Genomic DNA, 22,046 nt, shown 5'->3' on the forward strand with positions numbered 1-22,046 from the left:
AGTTGAAAACCCTGAAGTTGATGTAATCAACTCTCCTGTCTCTCCCACCACCACCCAGTTTCAAGCCTCATCCCTATAATAAAAAGGATTATTATTATTATTATCATTATTATTATTATATTATTATTATTATTATTATTATTATTATTATTAATATCATTATTATTATTATTATTATTATTGAGTGAGAGAGCAGTTCATGCCATCAAAGTGACACTGGGGTAAAATATACGAAGCCCAATATACCCATCATGACTACCCGTCTGATAAAGGTACACCAGGCACATGCATCACAACCATATGTGCGCGACATGGTGATCTCATATCAAGATGAACAACACATGACCTTGCAGGTGGGGCCCAGTTAGAATTTTCTTCAGGTTGAGTAGCCCATCCTGCTCAAACGGTCCCTGAATAAGGGTTGCTTTAGGATGTTGAACGAAACACCTATGTTTCCAGAGGTGAACCATTCAAACTCCAAAGAATCCCTCTCAACACATGGCCATGATGCTCCCCCACTACTTCTGCTCGTGATCAGAGATGCACATATCGTCAGCCACTAAGGGACATGCTCAACTGGTTAAGGTCAAACAACTGACAAGCAAACCTGTGGTATTGAGCAATATTGCTGTAGCCCATCTTTTATACCAAGACAAAACAATGTACATGATAACACTTCCAGTCAGTTAAGATCAGAAGCCATGAGAGCCACTGCCTGGTATTGCATCAGGGCATTTATTATTATTATTATTATTATTATTATTATTATTATTATTATTATTATTATTTTTAGTATTATTATTATTATTATTTTTCTTCTTATTATTATTATTTTTATTATTATCATCATTATTATTATTTTTAGTATTATGGTGGTGACAACAGCAGCTGGTGTTGTGGAAAGAGGGAGAGAGAGAGAGAAGAGAGGGTTTGCATGGTGAGGAAACAGTAATAGAATATTGACCCTCTGCTAATTATTGAGTGCTTGTTAGTGAGAGTGTTTCAGGAAGAGGCAAATGGCTGTAATTATCTTCAAAATAAGTTGATATTTTTTTTTATCCTTTCCTATTTTCATTACACTTTCTGCAGGTTGATATTTCTGCCAAGTCAACAATCTGCTGTTTATTAGAGCATAATTGCTTGGTGACATTTTTTTATACCTCCACCACCTCACCCCTTTTTTCTTTTTTTTTTTTTATCTCATTGGATTGAGACTATCTTGGCTTTCATCCTTTCGTGGAGGCACATGGCCTAGTGGTTAGAGCAGTGGACTCGTGGTCGAGGGATCGCGGGTTTGAATCTCAGACCGGGCAATGTTTGTGTTTATGAGCGAAACACTTGAGCTCCACGCGGCTCCGGCAGAAGGTAATGGCGAACTTCTGCTGACTCTTTCGTCACAACTTTCTCTCACAATTTCCTCCTGCATCTTGCAGCTCACCTGCGACGGACCAGCGTCCCGTCCAGGTGGGGAACCTATATGCCAAGGAAACCGGGAAACCGGCACTTATGAGCCAGGTATGGCTTGAGAAGGAACAAACAAAAACTTTCATTCTTTCAGGGTTGATAAAATAAGTACCTGTTGAACACTTTTGACTTTCCCCCCTTCACAAACTTGCTGGCTTTGTGCTAAAATTTGAAACCATTATTATTGTTATTATTATTGAAGGCAGTGAGCTGGAAGAATCATTAGCACGCTGGACGAAATGCTTAGCAGTATTTCGCCCATTGCTACGTTCTAAGTTCAAATTCCACTGAGGTCAACTTTGCCTTTCATCCTTTCGAGGTCAATAAATTAAATGCCAGTTGCTTACTGGGGTCGATCTTATCAACTGAGCCCCCTCCTCCAAAATTTCAGGCCTTGTGCCTATAATAGAAAGGATTATTATAATTATTAGGGTAGCAAGCTAGCAGAATCACTAGCATGCTGGTAAAACGCTTAGTGGCATTTTGTCCAAATTTTCTTCCTTTTCTCGCCGAGTGTTTTCCATACACCTAGGGCAGAGAAACTCATTGTATGCATTCCCAGATTACAAACGCAAATTCACAGGTTTAATATGTATTTAAAAAATAAATAAATAAATTCATGAATGGTTGTTGTTTTCACAGCGATAATGCTCTTCTCAGTATTATTATTATTATTGTTATTATTATTATCCCTTGAGCATTCAGATTTCTCTTATTAATGTAACGCAAAAGATAAAGTAAAGACTCCCTTCATTCATGAATGACCATGGGATTGCACCTAGAAAGTTCTCTTCTGAGGCGTAAGTCTGGGCAAGGTTGTTTATGAAAGAGCAGCAATCGCCCATGGATACCAGCCTCACCTCTCCATGCCACCAGTGTTATCCAAGAGAAAGGCTGATACAGCGTGGCACCAATGACGTCACAACTCATTTCTACAGCTGAGTGAACTGGAGCAATGTGAAATAAAGTGTCTTGCTCAAGAACACTGTTCATATTGATTTGAATTAGTCACCTTGTAGCTTTGAGCTTTCAATGAAGTGATTGTATATTTTCAGAATAATATTGTAGAGTAAGTGTGAGAGGCTGGATCTGGCCAGTTTGAAAATAAAGCAGCTAGATTATTTTAACCAGGTATGGCAGGTTTAGCCCTTCAGCATTCATGTTATCTATCAAATGTTGCTGAGACCCCCTTCAGTCATGACTGACCGTGGGATCACCTAGAAAGTTACCCTCCTAGGGCAAGTCCGGGTAAGGTTGTTTATGGAAGACCAGCAGTCGCCCTTGCATACCGGCCTCCCCTCTTAACGCCACCAGTATTATCCAAGGGAAAGGCAACAGCCGATACAGCTTGGCACCTATGATATCGCAACTCATTTCTACAGCTGAGTGAACTGGAGCAACGTGAAATAAAGTGTCTTGCTCAAGAACACAACACGTAGCCCGGTCCAGGATTCTAACTCACAACCTCACAATTGTAAGCTCGATGCTCTAACCACTGAGCCATGCACCTTCGCTATCAAATGTAATGCTTATTTATTTACATTGTTTTGAATTATTCATGTATTATCTTGTAGCTTTCAATTTCAATGATGTGATTGTTTATTTTCAGAATGGTATTGTAGGGTAGGCAGGAGAGGCCTGATATGGCCTGCTTGAATACTAATGGGTTAAATGCTAAAACTTAAGGCAGCAAACTGGCAGAATAGGTAGTGTATTAGACAAAACACTTAGAAGCAGTTCTTCTGAGTCATTATGTTCTGAGTTCAAGTCCAGCTGAAATCAACTTTGCTTTTCAGGGTCAATGAAGTGCCAATTAAGTAAAAGGTTTGGGGTAAACAATTTGAATTCTCTCTTCCCAGTTGCTGGCATTGTACCAAAATTAAATACAATTATTTGGCCATGCACTCCTCTTTTTTTCCTTTTTTTCATTTTAATTTTCATTTTGGTTTCCATATATATCTATATGGACCCATATATACCACACATTAAAAGATGAATTATTTGACTTGTTAGATAGAAGAATTTTTCTAAAAATACTGTGTTAATTGTCCATCAGCCAAGAAAATGAATAAAAATAAACTAAAAAAGAAAGGAAGAATGAAGAAAAGAACTTTTTTTTTTAAATCCTTGTTTCAAATTACTCTTTGGGTATTTTAGAACTTACTTGTAGGTGCATATTTTAATCAAATTATAAGTCTTTCTCCTACACATATTGTATGCATGCCCACACATACACATAATGCTTGCGTAACGTGTATATGTGTTGTGTGTGTATACATATTTATATACGTGTGTGTATGTGTGTGTGTGTGTGTGTATATATATAGATAGATAGACACATACTCACATATGGATGTATATACACATACATATAGAAATATATACATACATAGTCACATATAGAACATATATAATTTGTATATATAATGTACATGTGTGTAAGTATATATATATATATATATATACATATATATATATATATATATGTGTGTGTGTGTGTGTGTGTGTGTATGTGTGTGTGTGTGTTGTGTGTATATTAGATATATAGATAGATATATATATATATATACAGATATATATTAATATATAGAAGATATATGTATGGATATATGTGTATGTTTATATATATGAGTGTATTTAGTGTACATTCATGATTTGTATATCATACACGTACGCACACACATGCTTATATATATATATATATATATATATACATACATGTGTGTGTGTTTGTGATTTTGTAATCTAAAATTATATTTTTAGCTCTCAATTACACCTTTACATTCTCTCTCTCTCTCTCTTACGCACACACACGTGCACACACACACACGCACTCATTCTTACACTGACACTTGGATGAGTTTAGCTAGCAACACATGCACATAATCGTCTCATTAGTTCTGTTCCTGTTTACAACAATAATTATTAGTGTGTGATGTTCTGGTTACCCCCTTCTCTCTCCTCCTCCCCCACCCTTTATAACAAGGTCATAAAATAAAATAGAATAGAAATCTGTTCTAGCAACATCCTTTCAATTGAAGAGTTGGAAATTCGCCCTTTCCTTTTACATTAGAAACTGAAAGCTAATTCTATTATTACTTTTAAGCTGTTGGCATATCCAACCCCTATCTTTTTTTTTTTTTTTTTTTTTGCTATATTGGGGGTTGAATGGTGGGGGTTGGGAGCGTTGGAATCACTGCCAGTTGTAGGGGCTGGGCAGAGTTATTGGATTTACTTGGTGGCTGCGGAGAGTGGAGCAGAGTTGAGGGGGTGGGGGGGCTTTGCCATCCCCATTGTAACCCCTTTCCTTTTCCAAATCTATAAATGGCCTTGAAAGACAGCTCTCGTTTCTATTTCCAATCTGACAAGTAAAATAAAATTGTCTCTTATCTACAGGGATTTCTGCCTAATTTTAATAGACTGTGTGTGTGTGTTGGACTACTTGTGTAAGTATAGACAAATATCTACATATATATATTTCTTTATTGCCCACAAGGGGCTAAACATAGAGGGGACAAACAAGGACAGACAAAGGGATTAAGTCGATTACATCGACCCCAGTGCGTAACTGGTACTTAATTTATCGACCCCAAAAGGATGAAAGGCAAAGTCGACCTCGGCGGAATTTGAACTAAGAACGTAACGTGTGTGTGTGTGTGTGTGAAGGTGCATGGCCTATTGGTTAGGGTGTTACACTCATGATTGCTCAATCGTGGGTTCAATTCCAAGACTGGGTGGCATGTAGTATTCTTGAGTAAAACACTTCATTTCATCTTGCTCCAGTCCACTCATCTGTAAATGGATAACCTTGTGACAGACTAGCTTTCCGATCTGGGAGATTGTTGGCCTGCTCACCTAACCAGCAGGTGGCATCATTTGGAAGCTAAAACAATTTGTAACCAGCAATGTATAACAACATCCAATAGTCTGGTCAAAACTATGACATATGTAAGAACCCCTTTGGTCATGAATGACCATGGGATTGCACCTAGAAAGTTCCCTTCCAAGGCACAACCCCAGGCAAGGTTGTTTATGGAAGACCAGCAGTCGCCCATGCATACCAGCCTCCCCTCTCTGCACCACTTATGTTATCCAAAGGAAAGGCAAAGGCCGATACAGCTTGCTCAAGAACACAACACACAGCCCAGTCTGAGAATCGAACTCACTACCCCATGATTGGGAGTCCGGTGCTCTAACAACTGAGCTATGTGCCATCACAACACATATCATCATCATTATCATCATCATTTAACATCCATTGTCCGTGCTGGCATGGGTTGGACAGTTTGACTGGGCTGGCATGCTGGAAGGCTGCGCCAGGATCTAGTCTGATTGTATATATATATTATTTATGTGCCCTTTTCAAGCCTAGCCGGGCTCATGGGCCCAGTTTCCCGGTTTCTATGGCATATGTGTTCCCCCCAGCTGGACGGGATGCCAATCCATCGCAGCATTACTCAAGAAACAGTGAGAGAAGGTTGGGGCAAAAGAGTACAACAGGGGTCGCCACCACCCCCTGCCGGAGCCTTGTGGAGCTTTTAGGTGTTTTCGCTCAATAAGCACACACAATGCCCGGTCTGGAAATCGAAACCACTATCCTCCGACCGTGAGTCCACTGTCCTAACCATTGGGCCATTGTGCCTCCACATATATATATCGTTGTTGTCATTGTTTTAATGTTTACTTTTTCCATGCTTGCATGGGTCAGATAAAGTTTATTGAGGCAGGTTTACTACAGTCAGATGCCCTTCCTGTTGCCAACCCTTACCTGTTTCCAGGCAAGGTAATGTTTTTGCAGAATACTGGAAATGACACTGCTTGTATGACAGTGACACTTGTTCACAACTGTCTGTCTGTGTCACGCTGAATTTTTCTGAGCACTATGTTAAGAGTACATGTGTCTGTGGGGTGCTCAGCCATTTGGAATTTAATTTCATGAGCAGGCTGTTCTGCTGATCAGATCGACTGGAACACTCGTTATCATAACCGATAGAGTGCCAAAAAGAGAAAGGCAGAACATTTGTGCAAGATATAGCCAGTTTAAATGCTAAAGGATTCAAGAATTTGTTTTTGTCTTTTTGCTCTGAGATGATCCAAGATTTCCTAAGTTGTGTTGTTATATTTTCGGACTTTAGTTGTCTAAGTACCTTCTCCGGTCTCTGTTGCTGTTAGCAGTAGCTGAGTAAAAGCTGGAACGGTTTCTGGGAGAAGATTAGAAAACATCAATCAACTGAGGAGTCAGAACGTTAATAAATTTATACATTAAGTAAATGTGCCTCTTTTATTAGTAACTAGTGCAAGCTGACCTTTATAAAATCTGTGTGCAAATGTGCATGTGTGTGTGTGTTGCATTCACATGAAACTTCCCATTATTCAATTGCCTCATTATCCAAATTCAGTAATGGTTCATGCTTGCCAATTCTTACAGACAAATATGTAGAAATACTAAAAATGCTATGCGTAGATATGGAAAGAGAGATAGCATCCCAGGCACATTAATAAAGCCATATTAATAAATACATGTGTGTGTGTGTGATTAAATTCTCTGGATATTTCACACATGTACATTTGCACATAAAAACATTCTCTTCTCTGTTCATACAGATTTGTATATCTAAGAGACTATTAACTGATCCATTTTTCTTCCTGATTTTTCATGTTTTGGTTTTGTTTTGTTTTTTGTTTTTTTTTTGTTCTTTTTTTAATTCATTTATTTGTTTATTTTATTTATTTATTTTGTAAATTGATTTGTTTATTTTTTATTTTTATTTTTTATTTCCTCTTTTTTTTTTCTTCATTTGTTGCAATTTATTTTCAGATCTTCTTTCCTTGTAACTTTGTATTATACTTTTCTTTTCTTTTCTTTTTTTTTTTTTTGTTCACAATGTGTGTGTTTTGTATTTTTTTTTTAAACCTGACTGCTAACCAACAATCACTGAATAGATATGTAGTGAAATAAAGTATATTAAATTTCTCTTTTGGTCGACCGATCGGTTGGTTGGTTGGTTTGTCTGTTCATCTTAGCTGTATTGATGTTCCCATTGATTGCTTAGTAACTGAAATAAATAGCTTACTTCATTCATATATATATATATATATATATATATTATATATATATACACACACACACACATAAACATATATATTATATATATATATATATATATATAATATATATTATTTTGTGTGTATGTGTGTGTATATATATATATTTATATAAATACATTATATATATATATACACACACACACGTATATATATATAGATAGATAGATATACACATATATGTACATGCATACATACATACACACATCTATATACATGCATATACATATATATACACACACACATGTACATATATATGCAAACCGACATACATACATGCACACATAAACACATACACACACACACACATGCACGCATGCATGCATGTAGTCTTAACTTCGACTTGACAGCTGATGAAACTCACATATCGCATCATATATTTTAAATATTTAATTTATCATATACATGTGCAATAAGCTTAATCGATTTTCTGACCTTTTCCTAATTATTCAGTGATGTCCAACTGAGGGTAACCAGCCCTATTGGCTTTGTGGCAGGGGACCAATTATCTGTTGTTTAGAGAAGCTACACAGGAGTGGACTCCCGTTATGCCATTTCCATGACCCATGCAAACGCTTGTGGGGATCATTGGATCAATAACAAAAGAAAGCTATTTCATTAATTCAAGGAAGGATTAATCTGATGTAATATCTTATAACTAAATCCCTGGCATTTGTTAACAACTGTCACATGTAGTCAAAGTGAGGTGACAGTAACACACACACACATAAACATATATATTATATATATATATATATATATATATATATATATATATATATATATATAAGTTCAGCAAAATTTTAGATTCAAATGAATGTGGTACTTAATTTAGATGCACCAGAATTCTGTATGGTGTTATCCATAAAAATCCGTGGGTGTTTATAATCAAAATAAGCAACAAGAATGACTCTGGTAATTTGGTACGATCGTTTCATACTACATCATTTTATTAAATGTTGTAATACTTACAACATTTAATAAAATGATGTAGTACAAAACGACCGTACCAAATTACCGGAGTCATTCTTGTTACTTATTTTGATATATATATATATATATATATTATCATTATCATCGTTTGATGGTCATCTTCCATGCAGGCATGAGTAGGACAGTTCACTGGAGTTAGTCAGGTAGAAAAACTACCCTATGCTACTTTGTCTCTTCTGGCAGGGTTTTTATGGCTGGATGCCCTTCCTACCACCAACCACTCTGCAGAGTGGACTCAGTGCCTTTTACGTGGCACAAGCACAGGCAAGGTCAGTTTTGGCATGGCTTTTACAGCTGGATGCTCTTCCAAATGCCAACCACTTTACAGTGTGGACTGGATGCATTTTAAGTGGCACCAGCACTGGCAGGGTCACCTTGTTAGGGAACTGCCTTGAAGGGTTTAGTCAAACAAATCAAACTCAGTGCATTTTTTTTTTTAAGCCTGCTACTTATTCTGTTAGTCTCTTCCTGCCGAACAACTAAGTTATAAAGGACAAAAACAAACAAACACTGGTTGTCAGGCAGTGGTGAGGAACAAACTCAAAGTCACACACTCATTTATATATATATATATATATGTGACTGCGTGTGTACCGTTGGCGATTTTTTTTCCTCTGTCTTCCCTTCTCTGGATCTTTCCTTCTATGTTTCTGATGAAGAGCTCCGCTCGAAACGTTAAACCCTCCTTCTTTCCTTCTTTCCTCAGTGTCCAATAATACTATATTTGTTCCATATCCTCGCGTTGTTGTGTTTTTTTGTGCTTTCTTGTTTGGATTAACTATATATATATATATATTTTTCTCTCCTTCTTTCTGTGTTTTTTTTCTCTCTGTGTATCTTTCTGTTGAAGAGCGTAGGCTCGAAACGTTAAAGACTTGTTTTATTTATATTTCCTGAGCGCCATACTAATACAATTGTTTGTTTGTTTTCCACCTGCCTTCGTCTTTTGTCTATTTTCATAAAGCTTCCCGTTATATATAAATATGTACGTATATATATATATATATATATATATATATATATATATATATATATATATATATACATTCATACATACATACACACACACGACAGGATTCTTTTAGTTTCCATTCTCCAAATCCACTCACAAGATTTTGGTCAGCACAGGATTTTATTGGAAAAAAACTGGTCCAAGTTGGTGTGCAGTGGAACTGAACCCAGAACCATGTGGCTGGGAAGCAAACATCTTACCACACAGCCGTACCTGTGTCTGTGTCTCTTCAATGATTTGAGCTAAACGCTACAAGTTTTAATTAAATGCTTTTTTGTCTATGAGCTAATACCTACCATTGTTGTTTGCCGTAACGAGTGAAGCCTCTCTTCCCATGGAACCAGTTTGCAGTGAGATTGATTGAGGCGTTTAGTTTTTAACTGTCTTTGCAAGAGACACATCAGTAACAGGATGCAAAGCCTACTGGCTCTTCAGTGAAGCAGACCAGCATCTTAGCAACCCAGTTAGTGGCAACATTTCTAAATTATTTATGCTGTTATTTCCCTGTTTTAGTAGAGAAAACTGTAAATTGATATTGCTTCAGAATTGCTTTGACTGGCTTGTTTTTTGTTTTAATTATTCTTAGTTCGCTTCTTTTTCTTTCATTGATTGTTTAGCATATAAACTTTATAATGGGTGGTCTTCGTGAAAACAGTTAATGCATTTATAAATCGTATGTTTTAATGTGCTTGTACATGCATGTGTTGTCTGTTGAAAATTCCATAGGGCAGAAGGTCAAAAACAAGAACAGAAAGAATGTAAGTGTTGGCAAGAAAATGAATGAAAATCTAGGGTAGAGCTTTGTGTCACACAGAAACACATTATGATTAAACACTGCAAAAACCATCTGAGATTTTTTCAACCTTCTGACATTTTCAATGAATGCTGGAATATGTTTTGTTTACTCTCTTTACTCTTTACTCTTTTACTTGTTTCAGTCATTTGACTGCAGCCATGCTGGAGCACCGCCTTTAGTTGAGCAAATCGACCCCGGGACTTATTCTTTGTAAGCCCAGTACTTATTCTATCGGTCTCTTTTGCCAAACCGCTAAGTGACGGGGACGTAAACACACCAGCATCGGTTGTCAAGCAATGCTAGGGGGACAAACACAGACACACAAACACATACACACACATATATATATATACATATATACGACAGGCTTCTTTCAGTTTCCGTCTACCAAATCCACTCACAAGGTATTGGTTGGCCCGGGGCTATAGCAGAAGACACTTGCCCAAGATGCCACGCAGTGGGACTGAACCCGGAACCATGTGGTTGGTTAGCAAGCTACTTACCACACAGCCACTCCTGCGCCTATATATGTTTATATATTTTCTTTTTAAAAAATATTTGATATTGTTGTGTAGTTAAGAAGTTTGCTTCCCAACCACGTGGTTTTGGGTTCAGTCCCATTGTACAGTACTTTGGACAGTTGTTGTCTTCTACTTTAGGCCCTGGTGAACCAAAGCTTCATCAATGGATTTGGTTGATGGAAACTAAAAGAAACTTGTGTGGTGTGTGTGTGTGTGAATATGAATGTGTTTGAATGTCACTGTCATTCATTCCCAATATTCTGTGAGAACATGTCAGACAACAGGAAAATATTATCTTTCTTGGAATCAGATGAGCATTAGCAACAGGAAGAGCATCCTGCCATAGAAAATCTACCTGAATAAACTTTATTCAACTCATGCAAGTATAGAAAAGTAGATGTTAGAGTGGTGGTGGTGGTAGTGGTTGGACCTTCCCTCCAAAAAAAATCGTAATATTTTCTGACTTGGACCTTTCTTCTGATATAGACCCATATTTCCACTTGTTATTATTATTTTTTCCCCACCAAAAAAAATCCTTATATTTTCTGACTTGGACCTTCCTTCTGATATGGACCCATATTTCCTCTTTTTATTATTACTTTTTTCCCCACCAAAAAAAATCCTAATATTTTCTGACTTGGATCTACCTTCTGATATAGACCTATATTTCCACTTTTTATTATTATTTTTTTCCCCGTCAAAAAAAATCCTTATATTTTCTGACTTGGACCTTCCTTCTGAGATAGACCCATATTTCCACTTTTTATTATTATTTTTTCCCCCCACCAAAAAAAAATCCTTATATTTTCTGGCTTGGACCTTCCTTCTGATATAAACCCATATTTCCACTTATAATATTATTTTTTCCTCACCAAAAAAAATCTGACATGGAACCTTCCTTCTGATACAGACTCTTATTTCCTCTTTGATTTTTTTTTTTTTTTTTTTACAGTAACATAGAAGATATAAAATGTAAGGTAATGGTATTTCCACCCACCATTTAGCATTAGCACTGAATATACATTTTGCAGCAGCATTTCAATGAGAACTTGAACAACTCACCTCTCATGCTGCCCCAAAAGTCACACAGCACACTAACCATTCCTCCACTATGTGCATCTGCACTGCAATTTTTTTTATTTCTCAGATCACTGACTAAGTTGTTCAATTGTTGATAGGTAGTTGCAGTGAATGCAACTGCTGTAAACACAGCATGCATTGTTTCGGCTATACAGCACTACTTGGTTGCAATAATCACAAAAACTTCACTGCAGTGTACACTGCTGTTATTGTTCACTAACCAGGTATTCTCCTGTGCTCATTTTGCATACTAGGTACTACGCAGTACTGAGTTGCAAACTAGGTGCACCACAGTGCTTTGTTGCTCACTAGGGACACTACAAGTGCTTTGTTAATCACTGACTATACTGGTGCACTTTGTACAGTACTGAGCCACTATCTGGGTGCATTACAAGTGCCTTGTTAATCACTGCATACACTTTGAGTGCTTAGTTGATCACTAAGCAAATCACAATGTTTAGTTGTACCCTGAGTACCCTGCAGTAGATATTTACTAACTGGGTACACAGCTGTACTAAATTTCCGTGACTATCTACACCTGCTGTGCTTAGTCATTAGGCAGAAATATTATTTTATTGTTGGTTAAGTAAAACACTACAATCACCAGCCAAGCACATGAGTAATGTTGGTAATCAAATACACAAGAGAAACAGTAGCAAATGTCTTATATTTCCTGTGTTCATGCTCCATTTATTTCATCTTTAACATCCAAGCCATGTTTGGATGGTCTGATCGAGTTGTTATTCAAAGGTCATGCTAATCCAACGCATCTTGATTGATTGCATTCAAGTTATAAACACCCTGTTTTGTATTCTTTTTATTTTGTTTCTTTTTTTGCAGGGATAGTATATCTAGGACTACAATATTCCATGTTTATTTCATTTTTAAAGACAGTAGAATATGATATTGGTGATATTTGGTTGCTATTTCTAGTAGATTGAGAGACTACACAGAGGCTTCTATATTGACTTGTTCTCAACCAAGAATAAACATGCTACATCTCTATCATTCTGATAATGGCATGAACCTGACGGTGTATCTAGACTGCACAGAGGCTCCTATATTGACTTTCAACCGACCAAGCATAAACATGTCAGGACCACCTTGCTCTGATGATAACATAAAACTTTATCTGATACTTTGGTTTATTCAATTTCACTGGGTATCATATAAGAGTAACCAGATACTCTGATAATGACACAAACAAGAAATTCTAAAGTCATCTTTGAACAGTCAGTCTACCTGGAAAGAAACCATGCAGCTATTAATAAAAAGAGTTGAAATTAATATATGCAAGATTTCACGGCTTTAACATCAATCCTTCATAGTCAGCCTAAGAAATTTGCAGCCCACCCTCATATCTGATAGAGTAATATGAAAGCGAAAGTATTAAGGATTCTGAATTATTAGTTCTACTATGATTTTGGATCACCAAGCATAGATTGGCATATTTCGGTCATATTATGCAGAGAAAATCCCTGGAGAAGGACATCATGCTCGGAATGGTCAGTGGCAAGAGAGGACGAGGCCGGCCAAGAACCCGCTGGCTTGACACCATCAAGAGTGATACCAGAATGGACATAGCCAATCTGAAAGAAGCGGCCCAGGATAGAACTGACTGGAGGACACTGATCCAATGAGTGACCGAGAGTCGACTTCGACTAAGCGGATAGAGAGAGATGATTTTAAACCAATCTCATGCAAACCCACCTGAGACCACCTGTAGTTCCATTACAGAAAACCTCTTGCTTTTATTATTGCTTTTATTTTAAAGAGACTGATAAAACAAGTACTGGGCTTTAAAAATATAAGTCCTGAGGTCAGTTAGTTTGACTAAAACCCTTCGAGGTGGTGCTACAGTGCGGCCGCAATCAAATGACTGGAACAACTAAAAGAAAAAAAAGAATTGGAATTAAAATCTTCCATCATAATTTTTTTATGTATGAATCCTTTCTTGTATTTCAGATAGCTGCTTATATTTCATAAAAAAAGTTAGTTATATTTATTAAATTCTTCAAAAATCTTAATTATTTTAGCAAATTTATTGAAATACATGAGCAATGTAATATTCTATTAGAAACCATGACCTCCTCAACAGCAAGACTGTCTTTCTGTCACACTCTAATCTTTCATCATCTGGCACGAGATCACCTCCTCCAATACCCCCTCCCTTCTCAAAGATTTCTTGTTTTGCGCAGTTACTCGGTGACCCTACCAGTGCAGGTACCACTTAAAAAGCACCAAGTCCACACTGTAAAGCGGTTGGCATTTGGAAGGGCATCCAAATGTAAAAATCCTGCCAAAACTGACCTCGCCTGTGTGAGTACCACATAAAAAGCACTCAGCCCACTCTGTGGAGTGGTTGGTGTTAGGAAGGGGCATCCAGCCATAAAAACCCAGCCAAAACAGACAGAAGCATGATGCAGGCTCCTGCCTGACCAGCTCCTATCAAACCGTCCAACCCATACCAGCATGGAAGGAGGATGTTAAACAATGATGATGATGAGGAAATCTGGTCATGAAAGGATTAACCCTTTAGCATTCAAATTATTCTGTTAAATGTAATGCTTATTTATTCACATTGTCTTGAATTAATCATCCATTATCTTGCTGTTCTGAGATTTTGATGACATAAATGTTAATTTTTTAGAATGATATTGTAGGTTTGGTATGAGAAACCACATCTGGCCTATTTGAGCATAAAAAAAAGGTAAACTATTTGGACCAGATATGGCTGGTTTAAATGCAAACAGGTTAAAGAGAACAATAAATTTATTAAACAATTCCATATTGTTAAGCACTAATGTAAAATCTTGATATAAAATGTTGATATCTGCTCTTGCTTTGTTTTGAAATTCAAAACAGACCTGTAGAAGAGAGCGCATGGCATTGATGAGATCATGAATAGCAATGAAAGGCCTTTGACAAACAACTGATTGATTGTTTAGCAACAAATTAAACAAACGATTAGTTAGTTGGTTGGATAACTAACCAATTGATGAACAATAAAGGAGTGAAATTGAACCAGTGTGTTTATTATTATTGGTTTAATGACCCTCCCTAGATAGAGCAATGTCTACACTTTGTATTTTCATTTATTAAAATTTTTAGTTTGTGGCTAAGACCTGTTAAAGATGGAATTAGGACAAAAAAAATGAAACAAATGCTTTTCTTTGTCTTTATTTCACCATTGCACTGGTTTTTAACCCTTTTACAGCAGAAATCAGATATATCCTCTCAAATTTCATTATCCTTAACTGCAGAAAGCAGTTTTACATACCAGTCTATCTTTTGTTGAGGAATGTCATGTTTGAACTATTTTTTGTTGAAATTATATCGAGTTTATTGAGGCTATATGACTTACAGAAAATACAAATGCCATCTTTTGGTAGATATTCAACGTCATTACTGGAATAACCATGAAATTTAATTTCCCAATTAATGGGTTAATTGCTCTTCATCGTTTATATTTTTTTAAAAACCCATGTTGCAAATTCACAACACAATGACAGAAGACCTTAATTTCCAGCTATTTGCTTCCATTATAATTGTGTAAAATTAATAAATAAAATTATGGATTGATTGATTTATTATTGTCATAATTTCACTGAATTGTCATTCTTTTCAATTAGTGATGGGTAAATTTAAAAAAAAAGATTTTTTTTTATCATTGTTTTTCTTTGTTTCTTTTAGGTTACTCTAATGAATGCAATGATACCGTTCCATGTGGTTGGAAAGCTTGGTGCAATAATAACTCCTGTAGCTGCCTTAACAACAACTCAGTTTTGCATGACAACAAAAGAGATTGCAGAAAAGGTACGTTAACAGCAACCTTCTACAATTTCTCTCACAAAGCCTCTGTTGTTTTGTTTCCAGATATATTTTTCTTTGTCTTGTTATGGGTGGAGGCAAGACAGCAAGCTGGCAGAATTGCTAGCATGCTGGGCGAAATGCTTAGCAGTATTTCGTGTCTTTACATTCTGAGTTCAAATTCCGCCAAGGTCAACTTTGCCTTTCATCCTTTGAGGGTCGATAGATTAAGTACCAGTTGAACTCAAAATGTAAAGACAGACCAAATACCAATAAGCATTTCGCCCGGTGTGCTAACATTTCTACCAGCTCACCACCTTCTTCCGCTATATTATATAACGCTCTACAATACTATACTGCACCCCACAGTACTATCTTGATATCCTATACTATAATGTTCTCCATACTATTTTGTTCTGTACAATATTATATTGCACTTTACCATACTGTACAGCTGTATATACAGTAACATTCTGCCAGTTAGGTCATGTAGCATAAATTAGCAGAAAAGGAGAATTTTTGCAATGCAATAGTGACAGCTAGAAGGCCGGTCAGTTTGTACTAATATATCTTTTAGTAGATTGGACTTTTTGAGTCATACATTAAGTAGCATGAATAAGTAGAAAACAGTTCATTTACACACTTCTCTCTATTTCTCCCTTTCTCTTTATCTCTCTCAATCTCTCTTTTTTCCTCCTCCTGTCTCTTTCGCACACACACACACATTCGCAGTATGGAAAACAGATGTGTAATGATGATGATTGTGATGATAATGATGATGACGATGACATACATTCATATATACACATATGTATATACACTCACACACACACACATATATATTTATATGTGCAACAACATATGTAAACAAACTTGTTTTGTCTTTTTTTGTTTTTGTTTTTGGAAGTGTCAAATGTGTATCATACAGACAAGAAATTTAGTATTCTGAATGCAGTATAGCTATGAAAACAGCAGGAAGATTGTGTATTTTACCTTTATAAGATGGAAAAAGTGGTCAGCAAACAGCCACGGGACTCAATTTCACAGCTCTCAGATACTGGCTGAGTACTCCCATTTCCCTCTTTCTCTCTCTCTCTCAGCTTGATGGGTCTTCTTCTCAAGCACGACATAATGCCAAAGGTCTTGGTCATTACCTCCATGAGGCCCAACACTCAAAAGGAACTCAGCCACTTCGCCTCCATCAGATAAGATGGTCTTTACATGCCAATGCTAGAGATTAATTGTAGATCCAATATAGTACCTAGTAGAATTGTGAAGTGTGTTATGAACCATGCATTTGTAGACAACATTAAACCTTCTGCAATGGGTTTGCAGCAGGCATCCATTCCTAGATTTGCAGTTGCAACCAGATCTATCTGGTCCATAGGAACTTGCTGTATGTGGATTGGATGCTGTACTATTAGAGGGCATGCTAGGTTTTAGGGTAGTGTTCTTTGGCTTGCTCCCAGCATTATCACTATTATGTATGTCATTTGGACCTATAATTCTTTCCACTATATTTCATTCAATACATTGCTCCAATAGCTGGGATATCCCAGAAACAACTGTCAGAGATTATCTTTACCAGTTGGTACTATTTTTACCATTTGCTATGTAGCAAATTTTTTTAGATTGAATTCAATGAAATCTAATGTCCTTGTTCTGCCTTGACTAATTGTTTGCCTTTCCTCACTACTTTGACCTATATTTATATATATATGTGTGTGTGTATGTATATATATGTGGTGTGTGTGTGTATATATATATATTTATCTATGTATATGTGTGTATGTATGTATATGTGTGTGTGTGTGAGTGTGTATAGTCATATATGTGTGTTTGAGAGTGAAAGAAAATCTGTGTCTATGTATCTCAAACAAAGGTAATACATTTCTCTAAGCCTTCCTTTACTTTTGCATAATTAGTGACATTTGATTAACCTTTCACAGCTTCTTTAATTATACTCATGTCTGGGAACTTTACTAGTATTACTAGGATATGGCAGGTCAACCCATTCTTTTCAATTACTGCAAAACACTCTACCTGTTTGAATTAATTTTTCTCAAACTAAAACTACTCTACAAGTTCTTGTCACATTATCATTCACTCCTCCACTCCTTTTTGTTTTCGTTATTTTTTGTTTGTTTTTAATTAAAAAATGCACTGAATATTCATTATGACCATTTTTTTTATAAAGGATCTTTAAGTAAAAACACCATCTAAAAGTCCCCAATGCAATCTTTTACCTTTTTTTTTAAATCTTTTACTTGTTTCAGTCATTTGATTGCAGCCATGCAAGGGGACTGCCTTAAAGGGTTTTTAATCAAACAAATCAACCCCAAGATTTATTTTTTTAAAGCCTTGTACTTATTCTGTCGGTCTCTTTTGCCAAACTACTAACTTACGAGACATAAATACACTAACTGCAGTTGTCAAGCAGTGGTGGGAGACAAACATTGACAGAAAGATCCATACACAAAGATATATGCATATATAGTTGCTCCCATAAATTCTAAAATAAAATTTAGAATTTACAGAGGGTCACATTTGGGAACAAAAAAGTGACAATGCAGACATACATACATACATACATATATATATATATATATATATATATATATATATCATCATCATCATTATCGTTTAACATCCGTTTTCCATGCTAGCATGGGTTGGACGGTTCAACCAGGGTCTGGGAAGCCAGGAGGCTGTGCCGGTTTTCTTTTGTTGGTCCAAGGCTATAGTAGAAGACACTTGCTCAAGGTGTCACACTGTGGGAATAAACCCAGAGCCATGTGGCTAGGAACCAAGCTTCTTACCACATAGCCATGCCTGCACCTATGCAATAATTAGAATAATTAGAAACATGTTAAGTTGCTGTACATGGCTTTTCTTTTGAATACTGAACAAGTTTTTTTTCTCTTTTTTGCATGAGAAAAAAATATGAATTGTATACGTAATTGTACAGAAAAATCAGCATTTGTATTAACAATTTCTTTATTTGACTATTTTCTCTCTCTTTTTTTTTTTTTACAGATGGATGTGATCATATATCGAATTGCCTAGAATGTAATGCTGAAAATAAATGCATTCGGTATATTGACGGAAATTTTATACTAATTCATCATTCATAACATAAAACTTGCTACTTTCTTATCAGTCGATTGCCATGTCTTTTGAAAGTTGATGTGTTAGGCAGTAAATCACATTGAGACTATTTTTAGACAGCTGTGTGTGTGTACATGTGTGTGTGTGTGTGTACAAGTGTGTGTACATGTGTGTGTGTATGTGTACATGTGTGTGCGTGTGTACATGTGTGTGTGTACATGTGTATGTGTACATGTGTGTGTACATGTGTGTGTGTACATGTGTGTGTGTACATGTGTGTGTGTACATGTGTGTGTGTACATGTGTGTGCGTGTGTACATGTGTATGTGTACATGTGTGTGTACATGTGTGTGTGTACATGTGTGTGTGTGTACATGTGTGTATATACATGTGTGTGTGTGTACATGTGTGTGTGTACATGTGTACGTGTACATGTGTGTGTGTACATGTGTGTGTACATGTGTGTGTGCACATGTGTGTGTGCACATGTGTGTGTGCACATGTGTGTGTGCACATGTGTGTGTGCACATGTGTGTGTGCACATGTGTGTGTGCACATGTGTGCGTGTGTGTGTGCGTGAGTGTATGTGGTGGGGGTGTACCGCGTAATCATACCCAACCTTGCGAGATTTATTCATTCTTAGAATGGATATAAAATACAATCACATTATATCTGGTTGGGATAAGTTGCTTTAACCCTTTCATTGCCATTTGAGAGAAATGTTGTACCTAAGAAGCATCAGTTGTTCTGTGCAAGAGAGACGATTGCGCTGGTATGGTCATGTGGCGAGAATGGATGAAGATAGGTGTGTGAGAAAGTGCCAATCCCTAGCAGTTGAGGGAACCCGTGGAAGAGGTAGACCCAGGAAAACCTGGGACGAAGTGGTGAAGCACGACCTTCGGACGTTAGGTCTCACCATGGAAATGACTAGAGACCGAGACCTATGGAAGTATGCTGTGCGTGAGAAGACCCGGCAAGACTAGTGAAGCCATAAATCCGTGGCCCCTACCTGGGACGTAGTCAGTCCACCTGTGCATACCTTCCTTCTTGTGACACTTGTGAAGACCTGTTGAGGCAAGTGAGAATCGAATCGAATCAAATCAAATCAAATCGAACCAAATCAAAATAGATGAACATCAATGGAATTTGTATCCTTGTGGTACCAGTGCCGGTGGCACATAAGAAAACCATCCGAACGTGATCGTAGCCAGTACCGCAACGACTGGCCTCCGTGCTGAGGGCACGTAACAAACACCATCCGAGCGTGGCCGTCCGCCAGCCCCGTCTGGCACCTGTGTCGGTGGTACATAAAAAACACCATCCGAGCGTGGCCGTCTGCCAGCCTCGTCTGGCACCTGTGTCGGTGGCACATAAAATCACCCACTACACTCTCGGAGTGGTTGGCGTTAGGAAGGGCATCCAGCTGTAGAAACACTGCCAGATCTGACTGGCCTGGTGCAGCCTTCGGGCTTGCCAGACCCCAGTTGAACCGTCCAACCCATGCTAGCATGGAAAGCGGACGTTAAACGATGATGATGATGATGATGATATATACGATGGGCTTCTTTCAGTTTCCGTCTACCAAATTCACTCACAAGGCTTAGGTCAGCCCGAGGCTATAGTAGAAGACACTTGCCCAAAGTGCCGCGCAGTGGGACTGAACCCGGAACCATGTGGTTGGTAAGCAAGCTACTTACCACACAGCCACTCCTGCGCCTATAGTATTAAAAAGGATTAAAAAGATGATGAAAAATCCTCAATTAGTCTGGGAGTGTTGATCCATTTATAATTCTTGGATCTAAGCCATCCAGAAGATGACTCAAGTTGAACGGCATGGAAAAAACATAAAAAAAACAAAACAAATATAGAACCTAAAATAAAATTTTACTCTTAAACTTTTTATGGAATTTTTTCTCTTTTCCAAAATTCTGTTGTGTGATAAGAAGTTTGCTTCCCAAACACATGGTTCTGGGTTCAGTCCCATTGCATGGCATCTTGGGCAAGTGTCTTCCATAGACCCTGGCTGACCTAAGCCTTGTGAGTGAAATTGGTAGGTGGAAACTGGAAGAAGCCCATCATGTATGTGTGTGTGTGTATGTATATATATAAGGATATTACTATTAATAATTTACAATAATATCAGTGACTAGCATGCGTAAAAGAATCATAAAAGCAAAATTATCAATTAATATTGAAGGGTACCACTTGTAGCACCAGCATGCTAAAGATAGCAGTCAAAACTACTCAAAACCACAGTTTTCATTTGTACACAAGAGTGAAATGAAGGGAACGGGCAGTAAAATTCTAAGGCCCTGTACCATAGACTCCCATTCCCTCGATTTCGCCTTTGTGTACAAGGGAAACTGTGGTTTTGAGTTATTTTCATTGCTTTCTTTAGCATACTGGTGCTACAAGTGGCATCCTTCATTATTAATTTTTACATATATATGGCGCAGGAGTGGCTGTGTGGTAAGTAGCTTGTTTACCAACCACATGGTTCTGGGTTCAGTCCCACTGCGTGGCACCTTGGGGAAAGTGTCTTCTACTATAGCCTTGGGCCGGCCAAAGCCTTGTGAGTGGATTTGGTAGACGGAAACTGAAAGAAGCCTGTCGTATATATGTATATATATATATATATATGTGTGTGTGTGTTTGTGTCTGTGTTTGTCCCCCTAGCATTGCTTGACAACCGTTACTTAGCGGTTCGGCAAAAGAGGCCGATAGAATAAGTACTGGGCTTACAAAAGAATAAGCCCTGGGGTCGAGTTGCTCGATTAAAAAGGCGGTGCTCCAGCATGGCCGCAGTCAAATGACTGAAACAAGTAAAAGAGTAAAACAGTATATATATATATATATATAGAGAGAGAGAGAGTAAGGGAGTTCAAAAGGGGTCTCAGGGAGTAGCGTCCCTCCTTCCTGAGCTAGTTTGCCACCACATTTCTTAAAAGTTGTGGTAGAGGCTTTGGTCTCGGGACCATTTATGTCTAGAAACTGAGGCTGAAGGTAAGCAAGAGCATGTTCTCCATAGAAAATGATACAATATTTGGCATTCTAACAAAACAACCATGTTAAGTTGGATATAGAGATTGCTTTTTGATATAAAACTACATTATGCTATATACCCTTCTTTTCTTTTTAAGAAGAAAGGATGTTATTT

General features: G+C 37.3%; 1 protein-coding gene across 4 annotated transcripts in view; it reads left to right on the forward strand.

The window, feature by feature from the left end:
- The window catches only part of LOC115223032 (hybrid signal transduction protein dokA-like), a 77,607-nt gene that overhangs the window by 38,909 nt on the left and 16,652 nt on the right, over nt 1-22,046 (forward strand). For all 4 annotated transcript variants that reach the window (XM_036512077.1, XM_036512076.1, XM_029793462.2 and 1 more), the window contains exons 3-4: nt 15,665-15,787; nt 18,818-18,875. In XM_036512077.1, the coding sequence (XP_036367970.1) occupies nt 15,665-15,787; nt 18,818-18,875 (181 nt within the window). The remainder of the gene's footprint in view (nt 1-15,664; nt 15,788-18,817; nt 18,876-22,046) is intronic.

The sequence above is a fragment of the Octopus sinensis genome, linkage group LG21, assembly GCF_006345805.1.
Source record: "Octopus sinensis linkage group LG21, ASM634580v1, whole genome shotgun sequence".
In the NCBI taxonomy this organism is placed as follows: domain Eukaryota; kingdom Metazoa; phylum Mollusca; class Cephalopoda; order Octopoda; family Octopodidae; genus Octopus; species Octopus sinensis.